Consider the following 19181-nt stretch of genomic DNA (forward strand, 5'->3'; position numbering starts at 1 on the left):
TAAAAGCAATTATAGGTCACCCAACAGCCCTCAACAATAAAAAATCCATAATGTATAGTAAGTCATAAAAGGCCTGGACATGTGAAACAATTTAAAGGAGAAAACTAACAGCATTTTTTATACAATACAATATACAAATACAAATCTATATGACAGACATGAACCAACAACAACGACTGAATTACAGGCTCCTGACGTGGGACAGGCATATAAAGAATGTAGCAGGGTTTAATATGAATGTGAGCTAGCAACACTACCCCTAACCAAGAACAGTGGTGTTACAGCACAACAGTTAAACAATTCATCATTTAAGTGAAATCACTCCTTTAAAGAGTCTACTCACCATTCAGAATATTTTGACTTATTTGAAAATCTTATAATTTTGCTATTTAAATCGTCTATCTATCTATTATCATGAGTATAAGTTTTCAAGATAAAAGCTAAATGCAAAAACACAAAAAATTGGTAAAAAATTCGTAAGGGTTCCGCGGAACCCAGTGTCTCGCCTACTTTTGCTGTTAATTGCAGGCTCAACAAAAATGAGGAAAAAAATCAATAAAAATATTCCTTTAGATACTATCTTTTGATTGTAAGAAGCTTCTGTTAAAATTAGGTATAAATCCAGGATAGTTTATGAATCTAATAAATGTTTTAAAAACTTTAACTGCAGACTGTATTTAATGTTAACTGGAAGAAAAACTAAGTCCATTTATAAGTAAAATACGGATAAACAGGTACAAAATTTTAACAAAATTTCCTTCTAGATACTAGCTTTTGATCATAAACAAGCTTCTGTCCAAGTTTGGTACAAATCCAGGATAGTTTAAGAAAGTTATTAAAATTTTAAAAACTTTAACCACAGAGTGAATGTATTGTTTCCTGGCAGAAAAACTAAGTCCATTTATATTACAGTGTTCTCCCCAGGATTTTTGGATAGCACCAGGGTAACGCGTGTGAACAGCTTGGTGAAATGATTCATACAATCAGTTGTGTCGCGTTGCGTCGCTATATTTCTAGTTACTGCAGTTTTTATGTCTCTTGTTTAGTTTTAATACTGTGGTACTGTGTTATGTCAGAATATTATTGGTTAAAAGATCAATAAACAGTTTGTATACTTTTAATATTTTTTAAAAATAAATATAACATGATTCATTACATAATATTTATCTAAATTTAAAGTAATTAAATTTTTTATAAAATCCATGATCAATAAAAATAAAATATCATTCAAACAGGAACATATAAATTGTTAGATATACTGTTCCCAGATTCAATTTAAAAAACTTTCTAGTTTCTAGAAAGAAAGTTGTTGTATGTGAAAGGATTCCTGTCATAAGGAGATTTAAAATTAACAAGAACAAAATTGTGTAATAATTTAAACCAGTTTCTATCTTAAATTTTAATAAAAAGAAATTTTTCATAAATTTTAAAACATTTTGCCATAGATTTCATCTGGGAACAGTATATCTAAATATATATGTTCCTGATTTCATGAACATAGATACAGACTTAATATTGCACTGAAATCTAAATCTTTATTTGTCATGATCCATTTAAAAAGAATTCCTGAATCTATAAATATATCTTAGGTCTATAGATCTTTAAGTAGCATATTCAATGTCAACAACAAAGTCTCCCTATTTTCCCGCCTAAATGACAGGAAATAGATATAAATAGATTTAACATGTGCTTATGGATTAAAATTACAAGATCACTTCTGTTATTCATTAATGATCATATGGATATATATATCCAGTTTGAAGGTACAGTCATGCATTTTATTTATAAAATAGAATAGATTGCAGTTAATTGTAAATAATCTTGAATATTCTACGTGAACTAACTGGGTCATGTGATCCTTCCTCTTTGGATTACTTGTTGACAGTTTGAAACCGGAATATCATGTAATAACTATGTCATAATTAAAGATAATTTTGGCCATGGTTTAATCAGAGACATATCAAACTATAATATAAGTATTGAGCTAACTTTATAATGTACAAAATATGTACCGTCGTGTGTACAACTATCGGGTCAACACCGTTTGTTTACAAAGTATTTGCCGACTTGTCAGGTGGTGAGTGAAGCCTTAAAATAGTTATCTTTGATCATAAAGTTATGATCTCTAAATTAAAACACAAAAGAATCATGTAAAAAGTGTTAATTACATCGATTAAATCCAATCAACAAAGGTTAACCACATAAAGGTAAATCGATCACGTGGTGTAAACAATCCGTGTTGAACTGGTTTGGACTGGTCAAATTTCACCTGGAATTTTATACCGCACGGAAAAGTTTTAACAAGTCGTTTAAAACTTTACCGATTTACGATTTTTTAACTGAAAATTTTAGCACCACGGAGAAAAATTATACATCGCGGTAAGAACGATACCACCACGGTGAAAAATTATACATCGCGGGCCCGCGGTCCTTTAAGGGCCTGGGGAGAACACTGTTTATAAGTAAAAAACAGAAAAAATGAATTTTTTTTTTTAACAAATTTACTTCTGGATACTATCTTATGATCATAAACAAGCTTCTGTCCAAGTTTGGTAGAAATCCAGGATAGTTTAAGAAAGTTATTAAAATTTTAAAAACTTTAACCACAGAGTGAATGTATTGTTTTCCTGGCAGAAAAACTAAGTCCATTTACAAGTAAAATACGGAAAAACAGGAATTTTATTTTTACAAAATTTACTTCTGGATACTATCTTATGATCATAAACAAGCTTCTGTCCAAGTTTGGTAGAAATCCAGGATAGTTTAAGAAAGTTATTAAAATTTTAAAAACTTTAACCACAGAGTGAATGTATTGTTTTCCTGGCAGAAAAACTAAGTCCATTTACAAGTAAAATACGGAAAAACAGGAATTTTATTTTTACAAAATTTACTTCTGGATACTATCTTATGATCATAAACAAGCTTCTGTCCAAGTTTGGTAGAAATCCAGGATAGTTTAAGAAAGTTATTAAAATTTTAAAAACTTTAACCACAGAGTGAATGTATTGTTTTCCTGGCAGAAAAACTAAGTCCATTTACAAGTAAAATACGGAAAAACAGGAATTTTATTTTTACAAAATTTACTTCTGGATACTATCTTATGATCATAAACAAGCTTCTGTCCAAGTTTGGTAGAAATCCAGGATAGTTTAAGAAAGTTATTAAAATTTCAAAAACTTTAACCACAGAGTGAATATTTGTGGACGCCGCCGACGACAAAGACGGAATGTAGGATCGCTATGTCTCACTTTTTCGACTAAAGTCGAAGGCTCGACAAAAATCATCATTAATCGACAATAACTCCAATATGTATCAACTGAAGATTTCGGTTATAGTCTGATTTGAAGTTCTTGTCTTGCTGATAATTTGGGATTATAAAGTTTCCATCTATCTTTTATAATTCTAAGATATTAGACAATAAATGTGGATAGTGTCCACATGTGGACACAGATGATGCTCCCGCTTGCATATCATATAGTTATAAAGGGACATAACTGAAGAACGGTAAAAGTGACACTACCCAAATTTGAACTTGATCTGAGTTTTATGGTAATAAGCATTGTGTGTAAGTCTCATAACATTTGGTTGAGGCTAACTTAAGTAGAGAACAGAAACTAAAAATTCAGCAATTTTTCTATTTGTAAACATGCATAACTCTAGAACGGTTGTGTATAAGTTTTATAACATTTGGTTGAGACAAACTGAAGTTAGAGAACAGAAACGAAAAATTCAGCAATTTTTATGTTTATAAACGGACATAACCCAAGAATGGTAAAAGTGTCGCCATCAAATTTTGTACTTAATCTGTATTATGTAGTAATAAGCATTGTGTATAGGTTTCATAACATTTGGTTGAGGCAAACTAAAGTTAGAAAACGGAAACAAAAAATTTGTACTTGATCTTAGTTTTGTGGTAATGAATATTGTGTATAGGTTTCATAATGTTTGGTTGGGGCAAACTTAATTTACAGAATGGAAACTAAAAATATTGCAATCTTTTGATTTATAAAGGGGCATAACTCAATAATGGTTAAAGTGACACTACCCAAATTCAACTTGATTTGTGTTTTATCAGTGGAAGTCAAAATTAAACACTGCATTGTATAAAGCATTGATTGTAGTTGATTCAACTATAATCATGGACAAAGGAAGATAACTCCAATTTTAATAAAACGCTCCGCTGGGCGCAGCTTGATACGACCGCAGAGGTCGAACCCTGAACAGTTGGGGCAAGTATGGACACAACATTCAAGCTTGATACAGCACTGAATTTGGATTGTAATTAAATATTTGACACAGCATAGGTTTCTGACACAGAATGAATGTGGTCTAAGAACTTAAAATTTTGAAATTTACCTATTCAAACCATATCATTATCATTTGCTTTTATATATAAATCAGAAATAACCAATTTAAAATGGAAAATTTTAAAGAAAAAAAAGGAAAAAAGGAAAAAAAAATCCCTCCCCCAAATTTTTTGAACCCCCTTATGATTCATCACCCCCAAACTCAATCCCAAAGTTCCCTTTGTGGTATGGTACCATGCAGTACAATTTCAGAGAGATCCATACACTTGAACACAAGTTATTGTCTGGAAAATAGAAAAATGCTTGTTTTTTTGGCCCCTTTTTGGTCCCAAATTCCTAAACATTTAAGGCAATTACCCCCAAACTCAAACCCAGCTTTCCCTTTGCGATATGGAAACTTGTAGTACAATTTCATAAAGATCCATACACTTACACACAAGTTATTGTCCTGAAACTAGAAAAATGCTTGCTTTTTGCCCCCTAATTCCTAAAATTTTGAGGCAATTACCCCCAAAATCAATCCCAGCCTTCTCTTTGTGGTATGGTAGGTTGCAGTACAATTTCAGAGAGATCCATACACTTGACCACAAGTTATTGTCTGGAAACTAGAAGAATGCTTATTTATGGCCCCTTTTTGGCCTCTTATTCCTAAACGTTTTGGGCAATTACACCCAAACTCAATTCCAGCTTTACCTTTGTGATATGGAACCTTGTAGTACAATTTCAGAAAAATCTATACACTTACACACAAGTTATTATCATGAAACTAGAAAAATGCTTGTTTTTTGCCCCTTTTTTTGCCCCTAATTACTAAAATTTTGAGGCAATGCATTACCCCCAAAATCAATCACAGCATTCCCTTTGTGATATGGAAACTTGTGGTATAATATCAGAGAGATCCATACACTAACACACAAGTTATGTTTGGATGTTCCAAAAATGCTTATTTTTGGCCCCTTTTTGGCCCCTAATTCCTTAACTGTTGGTACCATAACCCCCAAAATCAATCCCTATCTTCCTTTTGTGGTATTGAACCTTATGGTAAAATTACATAGAGATCCATTCACTTAAACTAAAGTTAGAGTGCGAAAACCAATGTGTCTTCGGACGACGAAGACGCCAACGTCATACCAATATATGACCGCAAAAAATTTTGCGGTCATATAAAAATTACTTGATATTTAGAAGAAAAAAAAATTTTGCAATTTTTCCATTAATAAAGGACATAACTCTAGAACGGTTCAAGTGACGCCAACAAACAATCAAACTTAATCTGTGTTTTGTGGTAATAAGCATTGTGTATATGTTTCATAACATTTGGTTGAGGCAAACTTAAGTGAGAGAACGGAAACTAAAAATTTTGCAATTTTTCCATTTATAAAGGGGCATAACTCTAGAACGGTTAAAGTGACACCACCAAAATTCAAATTTGATCTGTGTTTTGTGGTAATAAGCATTGTGTATAAGTTTCATAGCATTTGGTTATGGCAAACTCAAGTTAGAGAACGGAAACCAACTTTGGTACAGATGGACAAGGGTAAAACTTAATGCCAACACCGCTACGGCGGGGGCATAAAAAAATGCATAAGGTTGGTAAAAAACCTCATTAAAGGGCAACAACTTCAATAAGAAGTCATTTGACAATTAAATTTTGGCAATGCAAACTTATTTGTAGATCTTGTTTTGCTGATCATTTTTGTTAATAGAAGTTTCAAGATAATATGTAAAAAAGAACACAAATTGGTAAAATTCCTCATTTAAGGGCAATAACTTCAATAAAAAATAGTCTGACAGTTTTGACATAAAAGGACAGTAGGTAGATCTCAACATTCTAAATATTTCTGTCAGATTTTATCTATCTTTCGAGGTATTGAAGATAATAGACAAAACCAGCATTTTACCCCTGTGTCCTATTTTTTAGCCATGTCGGCCATGTTGGTTGACAGGCAAGTTCAGCAGACTAATTTTATAAACTAGATACCCTATTACCTAATGATAATGTGTCCAAGTTTGGTTAAATTTGGCCTCATAGTTTCTATGGAGAAGATTTTTGTAAAAGTATTCAGACGACAACGACCACAGACACCAAGTAATGAGAAAAGAAAGGGCCAAATGAGCTAAAAACAATAGACATACACAAAGCACTGATATAACAGTTCTCATAGTTACTGAAAGCTTAACTTCAAAGCCAATTATAATAAATAAATAAATCATGGGACTGCATAAAAATGTAGAAATACATAAAATATTTTAAAACATTAATTTTACAAGAATGCATGCATTGTTGTGCTTTAAACATGCACTAACTTGTAATTCAAAGCAGGGATCACCACAGGCTATTTTAATTTAAGGTGGTGCTCCTCCATCCTTGGATATCCAGCTCACTCTTGATTTTCTTATAATATCAAAACCTTATTTTTCAAATTATAGTACTGTATTTTGAGATAAGTTTCGAAAATAATTCTAAGCTATAGAGTATAGACAAATGAAACCCCCAACCCTTGTTACTGAAGTTTCCATTTTTTAGACTTCTGCTCTTAAATTTTAACAGAACCGCAGTAAACTTGTATTAATTACAACAAAATGAACTTCTATTAAAGAGAAGGAATAAAGATGAAGCAGTTAGCCTAGGGATATAATCATGGGGATATTGTACAGGAAAAAACTTTAGGTTGGCTGGAAAATCAAACCTAAAACATCAGGTTTATTTCATTGAATATTAGATACTGTCTTCAGAGTTCCAGCTGAAATCTCAGGACAGAAGGATGCTAGCTGACCATGCTGACCCAAAGGGCACTTTGATGCAATCATTGTTAGTTTTGTTAAGTTATTTAAGTTGCCTGTTCATTTTTGTAGACTGGTACTGTACATACATAAGTACCAAAACATTGAAAATTTTGATGTTTTATTTTTTCGCCATCATTATTACATGTATATATCTTGCTTGATTGTATAATAGTGTGATAAAATATGAAACATCAAGAAAAAAATAACTGTCTCAATATGCTTAAAATATGGCCTAAAGTACATGTATATATCCTAGAAATAGGTAATTTTCAGTGGATGTGCTAACAGCTTAATAATGTTACATTTATCAATAAAATGCTCTGCAGAGTACAGCTTGATACCACCGCAGAGGTCGAAACCTGAACAGTTGGGGCAAGTATGGACACAACATTCAAGCCTGATAAAGCTCTGAATTTGGATTATTAAATATTTGACACAGCATAGGTTTCTGACACAGAATGAATGTTGTCTAAGTACTTAAAAATTAGAAATTGGACATTTACAAATGTACCTGTTGTGGTCCATTATCCAAAATCTAAATACATTGTAAGATTCAGCATATCAAAAACCCCAAAATTTTTTGATGAAATCAAACAAACTTTAATTTTGGACCCTTGGACCAATTGATAATGGGTCCCAAAATCTAAAATCTAAATACATTGTTAGATTCAGCATATCAAACATGTCAAAGAACCCCATATATTAATTTTTGTTGAAATCAAACGAAGTTTAATTTTGGACCAACTTGGAAACTGGACCCAAATCAATAAAGAGCTGCGCCATGAGCGCATGATACGCCTGTCACTTTTTCAAAGAATAAAGTTTCATAACTCCTCAATGTCATATCAGAAAGTTATAAAAAAACTAACGGAAGGTTATTTTAATAGATATAAAACAGTCACCAAAGTTTAATGAAAACTGTTCAAAGCACTTTTGAGTTATTGTCCGCAAACTAGAAAATCACCGCTTTTAATGAATAAAATCCCATAACTCGGAAACGTACAACCTAAAACTTATAAAAATTGAAAGGGAGCTTACGTCAATAGATATAAACAATTCACCAAAGTTTCACGAAAACTACTCAAAGCATTTTTGAGTTATTGTCTGAAAACTAGAAAATCCCTGTTTTTTAATGAATGAAACCCCATGGCCACAACTCGGAAACGTAAAATAAAATATTTATGAAAATTAAAAGGGAGATCACGTCAATAGATATAAACAATTCACCAAAGTTTCATGCAAATTGGTTAAAGCGTTTTTGAGTTAGTGTATGACATGTTGACGATGGACGGACAGAGGTGTACCATAATACTTCCCGTAAATGGGCCTATAAAAATCTAAATACATGTCTAGATGCAGCATAGAATTAAATTTTTGTAAAAAAATCAAACTAAGTTTACTTTTGGCCCCTTTGGACCTTAATAAAGACCAATTTGAAACCAGGCCCAAGATCAAAAATCTAAACACACGGTTAGATTCAATACATGTACATATATATCAAAGAACCCAAAGAATCCAATTTTTGTTTCAATCAAACAAAGTTTAATTTTGGATCCTTTGGACCTCAAGGTAGACCAATCTAAATACAGGGCCGGGGGCCCAAAATCTAAATACATGGTTAACGTTAGATTCAGTGTATTAAAGAACCCTAAGAGCTCCATACTTTGAATTAAACCCCATTGAAATTGGTCAAGAAATAAGCAATTTATACAAAGTATTAGAAAAAAAAGTATTGTCTTTTGGCCCAAAATTTCTAAACAGTTTTGCCCATCACTGTAAACTAGAAGCTCCAAGGAGTCTGTGTCGCTCACCTGATATTTTTGTTTACAATTGATGCATGAAATAATGCAACTGATATACTTTTGCTTTAGTTTCAGAGATATAAGCCAAAAACTGCATTTTACCCGTAATGTTATGTTCTATTTTTAGCCATTGCGGCCATCTTGGTTGGCAGGCAGGGTCATCGGACACATTTTTTAAACAAGATACCCTAACATGTCTAATGATGATTGTGGGTAAGTTTGGTTAAATTTGTCTCATCAGTTACAGAGGAGAAGATTTTTGTAAAAGATCACAAAAATTTACGAAAAATTGTTAAAAATTGACTTTAAAGGGCAACAACTCCTTAAGGGGTCAATTGACAATTTTGGTCATGTTGACTTATTTCCAGATCTTACTTTTCTGAACATCATTGCTGTTTACAGTTTATCTCTATCTATAATAATATTCAAGATAATAACCAAAAACTGAAATTTTCTTAAAATTACCAATTCAGGGGCAGCAACCCAACAATGGGTTGTCTGAAAATTTCAGGGCAGATAGATCTTGACCTGATGAACAATTTTACCCCTGTCAGATTTGCTCTAAATGCTTTGGTTTCAGAGATGTAAGCTAAAATCTACATTTTACCCCCATGTTCTATTTTTAGCCATGGCAGCCATCTTGGTTGTTGGGCCGGGTCATCGGACACATTTTTTAAACTAGATACCCCAGTGATGATTGTGGCCAAGTTTGGTTAACTTTGGCTCAGTAGTTTCAGAGAAAATTTTTGTAAAAGTTAACGTCGGACGCCAAGTGATGAGAAAAGCTCACTTGGCCCTTTGGGCCAGGTGAGCTAAAAATCAATCCAAACCTTCCTTTTTTGGAATGGGACCTTGTGGTACAATTTCATAGAGATCCATAGACTTATACTCAAGTAAATCAGAAAATCCTTGTTTTTTTGCCCCTAATTCTTAAACACTTCAGGGCACAACCCCAAAAAACCAATCCCAACCTTCCTTTTGAGGTATTGAACATTGTGGTACCATTTCATAGAGATCAATTCTCTTACATGTACAATGTATACACAAGTTATTGTCCTGAAACAAGTAAAATGCTTGTTTTGGTCCCTAATTCCTAAACAGTTAGGACAACAATCCACAAAATCAATCCCAACCTTCCTTTTGTGGTATGGAACCTTATGTTACAATTTCATAGAGATTTATACACTTATACTCAAAGTTATTGTATGGAAACAAAATGTCTTTCGATGATGACAATGTCATACCATTATAGGAATGCAAAAATTTTGTGGTCGTATAAAAATTCTTTATAATGACAACTTTCATTGGCACATTTTCCATAGTAAAGGATAAATAAGAATTGATATTTTTGTATTCAATCTTGTTGATATATAGAAAAATTTGCTACATTTTTTTCTGTAAACTATAGACATATAGAAATTTTCATTCAATTTTTTCTGGTAAAATGCTACACTTTGCAATCTTAATCATTGTGAACAGGTCTCACTTATCAGCAAAAAGAAATAAAATTTAGCAAAGACAACATTCATGACATTAGAGAAAAGAAAGTTTATAATTTATAAAAAAAAAATCATTTTTTTAAAGTTGATTATTTGTTGTTTTACAGGGTTTAAAATTTTGTAGCTGTTAAAACATTGCACTGATTTTCAGTTAATAATACAGTTTTTATAGTATTGGATTTAAATAATACAGTTAGTAATTATAAAGTCAAAAATAAATAAACGATATTTATACATAGTTGATTGAAGATTAAAAGTAATTAACATGATTAATGACAATGTTGAGTTTTCAATAGGTGTTCACTATTTACAATGATTGTACAATGTATATTCTGGCCAGGTAATTGTAAAGTAATATATTTGATGAAAACAGTAAACACATTATCGGTAACATATTTTTAATAATAAATAAAAACTAAACAATCCCTATTTTTTTTTAACAAATGTTGAATTTCTTCATCTATCACTATAATGAAATAAAAGAAAATCACTTTAATAAACATAAATTAAAAAAAACAAACCATTTTAATGCGTTTTTTTCATTCATTTATTTTAAATAAGTAATTGTTAGATTTCTTGACGCTAAAATAGTTTTCTTAATCGCTTAATTAGTCTTCTTGTCGCAAAATGATTAGTAAGACTTATTGTGAACATGTCTAAATATTATCACAAAAGGATTATAGAGCTTCTGCATGTACAAATGTACATGTACAAAAAATGTATATCAAGCATGTTGCATTTGATAAAAACTCACAGTGCTCTGGTCCATCATGTTTTAAGCTGCTTGATTCAATAAATCCTGCAATCCAGTGATTTTTGGCAAACCTTTTACAGAAGGGTGTCTCCATAATTAAAACATAGCAGAAACACACTTTAAATGGCACAACTTAAATGCAGGTACCAGCTTATCTCCTTTATTCCAAAATAGGACCTAAGATTATGTCACATTAGGTTTTAAGTAAATCCCTAAAACATGTAACATCACAAAATTTAACAAATCCTTAAGCAGAGTTTGTAACTTATTTGATTTGGATAAAGGTTCTGACAGTTACGATACTTCTTAACTCCAATATCCAGGTAATTTAATACAAACTAACCAAGTTCAATCAGTGGTTTACTTTACGACTTTGGTAAATGACAAACAATGGAATACATGCATACTTTTCGTTTGGTTTGGAAAACAGGCAATGTTATTCGTCGAATTGTTTTCATGGGCCAATGATCAGTTATTGTTTTGTCTTATCAATCATTGATTTTAATAAATTGGTTCAATCTTTTGGGACATTGTTTACAATGGAAACGAGGTGTTTCGTTAAAAATTCCATAAATTTAGTGGATAAATGTGAATCCACGGGTTTACTATACAACTCACATGTCTATGTCTTTATTTTCTTCCCGTTTGCATCATTTTTTATGTCATTTTTATCTTAGAAAATGCCATACCGCTGAAGTAATGACAGGTTCAGACATAAACAAGAAAGTTTGAACTTGCTGCTTCCGGTTGCGTACGTTTTCATGACCCAGATCCGAAGTTGACAAATGCACTTCCGCTCTGTTTGTAGCAGACAGCTTGCTGACGTGACATACAAAATATCTGCATTTAGTTATTTATTATCTAATAGAAAGGTAAAACATTGTGCATATAGATTATGATAAGAAAGAACGGCTATATTTAAAGATTTTAGTTGTTCTGAAAGGGAAAAATCTATCTGTTTGGCGTTAATTGTATTTATGCACCTGCAACTGTGCAAACCATGATGTCTGATAGGTACTTGGGGACAGGACTTTTTTTTAGCCCTCCCCCTTTTTATCAAAATCCGTTTTTTTTTTGTTTTTTTTTTTTTATTTCAATTTTTTCGCGTTTTTCTATATTACATGGACATAAATAAACTAGAAAAAACTTGTATTTGTTATTCATGTTCATGTAAATTGTAATACAGAAAAACGAAAAAATATTGTATTTGTTATTTATGTTCATGTAATACAGAAATACTGGAAAATAATTGAAAACAAAGAAAACCAAAAAATAACGGATTTTGGAAAAAAGGGGGAGGGCTAAAAAAAATTGTCCTGTCCCCAAGTACCTATTGTAATGACCGTTGAGGAGGAAAAGGATTCAGGTAAGCTATACTATAGTTGGATTTAAAAAAGGACCAGGCTTTTTCCCATGACAACTTCTTATCCGCATTTCATTCAGGTGATCAAAAACTTAGTGACTATTGGCAATACACCTTATCGCTATTTGTCCGCCATTACTGGACATCACACAAGTTCCCGTAAAATTTTGACGTCATAATAGAAAATATCTGACGCCACAATGGAAAAGTGATTGTTGTATGACGTCAAAAGTTCGAGCGGGACTGATTCTCGGGTCAAGCGGGATTAGCGATAAGGTGTATAGTATTGGTAATGTGAGGCATGTGCTACCTCAGTTGAGCTCTTTAAGGTGTTTTTCAAGTTAACAATTGGATTTTTCATGTTTGTTTTACTTCTATTCTTATTTTTAGGTAATCAGATATACAGTTTTCGTTTTTTGCAGGGAAATCATATGCTTCTTTATGATGTACCTAAAACCCCTAAAAGAACGAAAACCTGATAAAGCTGTATTATGTATAGCTGCAATAATGGAAGTTTTCAATAAAAGGCCATAGTATATAATTGAAAATTCCATAGTTTATCCTCCCTTTGCTAAAAAATAGATGTCCAACAGATTTACAATATCTACAATTTATGCTTGTCAAGCTGGATCTTGGTCTTTAATAGCTCAATCAGGCTATAAAAATATTTCTATGCCAGGTTGATTTTTGTATCTGTGAAGTGCAGTCTAAACTTGACAGGCATAATACACCTTATTGCTATTTGTTTGCCATTACTGGACATCACAAAGGTTCCCATAAAATTTTGACGTCACAAAAGAAAATGTCTGACACCACAAATGAAAAGTGACTGTTGTATGAGGTATATAGTTTAATTGTCGCAATTCTGAGGTCAAGTGTATGTATGTCTGTGTACACAATTTCAATTTTTATTATGATTTTTGCAAATTTTTCAGAGGGATTATTAGTTTTAATTCATTATATTCAGATATACTTATTTAACTATATATATGTCTGCAAAGTTTAGATTGCAATTCCAAATAATAAGTGAAACACCGAAATTTCTGAGCTTCATATATGGCCCATTCAGCTATAGTTATACTTATAGCTTCAAGTGCAGATTTACAGAACATGTTCATGTGAACTCCCCCCATAGCCTTCTCGCCATTTCAACTCCTTTTCTATATTCATTCCCTTTAGCTCCTTTTCTACAAAAATTTTTTTAATTATAAAATTACAAAGGGGTAATTTTAAACTAAATTAGGTTAAGGTTAAACCTATGGTTCAAAAAATGCATGTATCAACCAGAAACCCATTTTGTCTAAATTTTTAGCTAGCAGTTCCTGTTGCAACCTTGACCTCAGAATCAAAAAGATGTGTTTCATCCAACAGTGCATTATCAAATCAATTTTTATGAATATCTATAAATTTACTGCTGATTAGATATTGTTCTCAATTTTCCAAAATACAATCGATTTACACGTATATATATAGGCACTTTGAGTTGAAGTTGACCTACTAACCTTAAAATCAATAGGGGTCTTCTTGAAACCAACATTAAGTAGTTGATGTGAACTTGACCATTGACCTCAAAATAGTAATAGGTCAAATATTTTGTCTAGAAACCATTTAGTGTTGACATCAGAACAGTATGGATGTCCAGACTGCATTCATCATATTATCAGCCAATGTCATCTTTGCTTAAAACCAACTAAAATCTTTTGTTTATAGTGACTTTATACATGTACACCTCCATTCATACAGATAAAAAAAAAATAAAATGCAGAAATTGAAAGCAAGCAAATTATATACGTTTGGTTTTTTTTTCAGATTTAAGAGATCCTCAGGATGAGGCAGCTAAAAGGAAAAGTGAAGGAAACAAGAAAAGAAAAGAGAGAAAGAAAATCAGATAATTTAAAAAATAAGGAAAAAATATGGACAGTTGTCATACCAGTGATGCTAACTATATCTGTTATTATTATAGCCTATGTTCTGTTAAGCACAAAAGCTCTCTGAGTTTAACTTTAGTTTTATGGTCAAGGGGAGATAATCTCTGTTAATATCTTTATATACTCAAGATATCATAATTTATCATGTTATCATATTTGGGCAAGTCATTATCATTGTCATAACAGTGGAGTTAATTTTTGTATTGTTACTTTATTCTTATTCAGAAATATTTATGCTTCCATTTACATGTTGATTTTCAACGTATTTTAAGCATAGGTGATCAAAGTTAATATTGATTGTTGATATTTATCTGGTGGTTTTATACATGTTCCAGTATTTTAAAAATGTGGCAGATTTTATTTGTATTTTAGTTTTAAATGTTAGATATAAAATTTGTCTATTGATATTGTTTTCTTATTCTTTTTATTGACATCACAGTGATTTTTTTAGTCACTTTACTAAAAAATTATTTTCCATTTTTGTGATGGTATGCCTTTTTAAATAATGATTCCCGTCCAACAACTTTGTTCAAAATGAAAGTATTGTTGCAGTTCTAAAAAAAAATACCTTGAAAGTAACCCTTGACTTGAATAGATCATTGACAAGAGATTGTTTTCAATGCATTTAACTAAATTATATACCCCTAAACAATGTATTAGAATTGCTAGTACATGTATATAATGTTATTCAGACCATTGTTTAGATACAATGTTTCGAAAAGCAAGTGATTCATAAACCCAAATTTTTATTTGCCTGAAGAAAAAAATTGTATTATGGTATACCCATCTCCATCTATCCATCCATTTCAGTATGTTTACTATAACTGGAGTTAGTCAGATACATATTGGGAAATTTTTACACTATGTTAGCCCATGAAGCGAAGTTCCCTTTTGACTTTTACAATTTTTCTTGTGTAGTTGGAACTCAGTGCATAAGAAAACAGATTTTTTCCTCACTTTTCTGACAATTGTATTAATCAATATCTTGAATAGATTTAATTTTCAACATTTAAAATGGTGAAATATAATTTCTTTTTTGTGCATCTACATGTATGGATGGCAACATTCTGCATTTATTAACCATAAAATTGTTGCAAAAAGGGACGTGAAAATGTCGCATGTTCCCCCAAAATTTCGCTCAAAGTAGAATTTCTGAAACTATAGACATTAATTTAAACAAGAGTGCACACGCTGAAATGTCTCGCCTTCTTTACTAATCATTGATATTATGTTGATAGTCCTAAATATAAAGCTTTATTACAACTGTCACATAAACTTAACATTAACCAAGTAAACTAAACATTGACCAATGAACCATGAAAATGAGGTCAAGGTCAGATGAACCATGCTAGGCAGGCATGTACAGCTAACAATTTTTCCATACAACAAATATAGTTGACCTATTGCTTATAGTTTAAGAAAAACAGACGAAAACACAAAAACTTAACACTGAGCAATGAACCTTGAAAATGAGGTCAAGGTCAAATAAAACCTGCGTGACTGACATATAGATCATAAAATATTTCCATACACCAAATATAGTTGAACTATTGCATATAGTATTAGAAAAAAAGACCAAAACTCAAAAACTTAACTTTGACCACTGAACCATGAAAATGAGGTCAAGGTAAGATGACACCTGCCAGCTAGACATGTACACCTTACAATCATTCCATACACCAAATATAGCTGACCTATTGCATGCAGTATTAGAAAAAAAGACCAAAACTCAAAAACTTAACTTTGACCACTGAACCATGAAAATGAGGTCAAGGTCAGATGACACCTGCCAGCTAGACATGTACACCTTACAATCATTCCATACACCAAATATAGTAGACCTATTGCATACAGTATAAGAAAAACAGACCAAAACACAAAAACTTAACTATAACCACTGAACCATGAAAATGAGGTCAAGGTCAGATGACACCTGCCAGTTGGACATGTACACCTTACAGTCCTTCCATACACCGAATATACTAGACCTATTGCTTATAGTATCTGAGATATGGACTTGACCACGAAAACTTAACCTTGTTCACTGATCCATGAAATGGGGTCGAAGTCAAGTGAAAACTGTCTGACGGGCATGAGGACCTTGCAAGGTACGCACATACCAAATATAGTTATCCTATTACTTATAATAAGAGAGAATTTAACATTACAAAAAATCTGAACTTTTTTTTCAAGTAGTCACTGAACCATGAAAATGAGGTCAAGGACATTGGACATGTGACTGACTGAAACTTCGTAACATGAGGCATCCATATACAAAGTATGAAGCATCCAGGTCTTCCATCTTCTAAAATATAAAGCTTTTAAGAAGTTAGCTAACGCCGCCGCCGCCGCCGCCGGATCGCTATCCCTATGTCGAGCTTTCTGCGACAAAAGTCGCAGGCTCGACAAAAATGATAAAAAATAAATTGGGTGCCTTTTGACTCATTTTTTTGTAAAATTGAATCAAAGTTTGCAACAAAAAAGGTTGAAAAAACACTACAATAATTTCTGGACCAATGTCTGGTTTGGATATAAAAATACAGACACAAAACAGCCCATAATATATACATTACACAATCACGATGTTTATATAAACCCAAATTGAAGGCTATATTAATTTTCAGCTATCCAAAAATGATTTTATTACACACTAACTTTCATATTTGAAAAACCCACCAGTACCAAAATACGAAACCACACACCTAACTATGGAGTGCTACCTTAGGTTCCATAAAGACAAGCTCCATTTCAATTTTTTTTTTTTTAGTCTTTATGAGGTCTCAAGTTTAGAATGCACACAATGGCTAAATATGGGTGAATAAGTTGTGGGTGTTTTTTATATACCTTTTACTTGGTTGCTCATAAACATTACTGACTTAAATCTCTGATGATAAAAGGTTGGGTATGTGTCAATGAGACAACTCTAAATTGTCTAATAAAGTTGTGAATAAGTTACAAAGAAACTATCAAATCCACAGGTTTGTTGAAACTAAATATTAACAGATTGTTCCAGTTTGGTCCTAATTTATAATTATATCCAATATATATTTTTTCAAGTTCTCTCCAGTAAAACTGCCACCAACTTTGCTAGTAGCAATTTATTTCAGCATTTCCGAATATAAAATTGACAATATTCATATAAAGAGCAAGGCAAAATTCTAAGTTACAACATATGAGTAGAGAACACCACATCACATCAATCATGACATTTCTAATATACAAGACTCAGGAAATCTGTTCACCAAATTCTTGTCATAAAACAGATCTTAATGAGATCAATGTGTTTTATATATTCAGGAGAAATGTAACCACAAGGTAATGAATGGTATTGCAACATTTATATTCCCATCCATTTAAGAAATATTTGTTCTTTTTATGCTAAATTGTATGCCCAAAATAGCCCAGAGTCTAAAATAAAATTGTGAATCAATTTATCAGAGACAAAGATTTTTAAGATCTACCATCATACAAGCTGACCTATTTGCAGATCTTGTCTTGCTGATCATTTTTGCTATCTAAAATTTCTATCTATTAAAAGTTCAAGATAAAAGGAGAAAACGCAAAAATAATTGGTAACAAGAGGCTGTCAGAGTGACAGCAAACCGGATTTTCCTGCAGAGGTAAAACCCTGATCAGTTGAGCAAGTATGGACACAACATTTAAGCTTAAAACAGCTCTGAATTTGAATTGTGATTGAATATTTGACTTGGCATAGGTTTGTGACACGAATGAATGTGGTCAAAGAACTGAAAAATTTGAAATCGGACATTTACCTATTAAGGTCAAATATCCAAAATCTAAGTAATTCGTTAGAATGAGCATATCAAAGAACCCCAATAATTCAATTTTTGCTGAAATCAAACCAAAGTTTAATTTAGGACCCTTTGGACCTCAATGTGGTATTATCTAATTAATAATGCAAATATAAATACAGGTTGATTCAGCATTTCAAAGAACCCTATATATATTCAATTTATGTTGAAATTAAACACAGTTTAATTTTGGACCCTGATTTGGACCAACTTGAAAACTGGGCCCAAAATCAGAAATCTAAATATATGTTTATTAATACACAATATAAGCTTAGTTTTTAAAGGAGTTTGCTTAATCAAAAAAAAAAAAAATATTAATTGCGTTCAGAAAATTAGTTTATACAGAATAACAAACAAACCTACCACAAAATTCTTCAAACAATTTACCAAAGAAAAGAAAAAAAAAATCCCCAAATGTCATTTATCATTATTACTATGTCTTTTAAAAATCTATAAATCTTATCTATAATTATCTTCAAAATGTCTAATAATGAACAGTAAATTTCAAACTATATTTATACTGTCCTACAGAGCTTATCATCATCAACACTTCGGAAACAGAAAATTTTCAAATAAATCTGTTACTCCAATTATAATTGTGTGACTGATATTTCCTTCGAAAATCCAGTTAAAAATTGTGATTAAAGGGAAATAACTCCAACAAGGAGTTGATGGACAATTTTGGTCATGTTGTTTTTGTTGATGGTGCCATTTAAACATTCTATTTATTTATTATAGTTTTCAAGATAATAGGCAATATCACAAAAAAATGGTAATTATTGCAATAAAGGGCAATAACTTCAATAAGGAGTTGACTGTCTATTATAGTTTTAAAGATAATAGGCAAAAATCTTCCAGCCAGGTGACCTGAAAAGACATGAAAAGAGACTTTAATAAAACATTGTATTGAATTGAACAATGAAAAGGCC

General features: G+C 31.7%; 1 protein-coding gene and 1 long non-coding RNA gene across 10 annotated transcripts in view; one reads left to right on the plus strand and one right to left on the minus strand.

Annotated features, from left to right (window-relative positions):
• Positions 1-11911, minus strand: part of LOC127737994 (uncharacterized) — a 76267-nt gene extending 64356 nt beyond the window's left edge. For 6 of the 9 annotated variants that reach the window (XM_052248974.1, XM_052248980.1, XM_052248978.1 and 3 more), the window contains exon 1: positions 11150-11482. In XM_052248974.1, coding sequence (XP_052104934.1) covers positions 11150-11243 — 94 coding nt within the window. In that variant the 5' untranslated portion in view covers positions 11244-11482. Of the gene's footprint in view, positions 1-11149; positions 11483-11767 lie in introns of those variants that run through there. The other 3 variants (XM_052248976.1, XM_052248977.1, XM_052248981.1) reach the window with 2 other exon arrangements.
• Positions 11912-11935: 24 nt separating this feature from the next.
• On the plus strand, positions 11936-14847 carry LOC127738017 (uncharacterized). Its single transcript, XR_007999911.1, has 2 exons — positions 11936-12021; positions 14322-14847. It is a non-coding gene; the product is annotated as an uncharacterized LOC127738017 (long non-coding RNA).
• Positions 14848-19181: the final 4334 nt, after the last annotated feature.

This window comes from Mytilus californianus, unplaced genomic scaffold (assembly GCF_021869535.1).
Source record: "Mytilus californianus isolate M0D057914Y unplaced genomic scaffold, xbMytCali1.0.p SCAF_4, whole genome shotgun sequence".
In the NCBI taxonomy this organism is placed as follows: domain Eukaryota; kingdom Metazoa; phylum Mollusca; class Bivalvia; order Mytilida; family Mytilidae; genus Mytilus; species Mytilus californianus.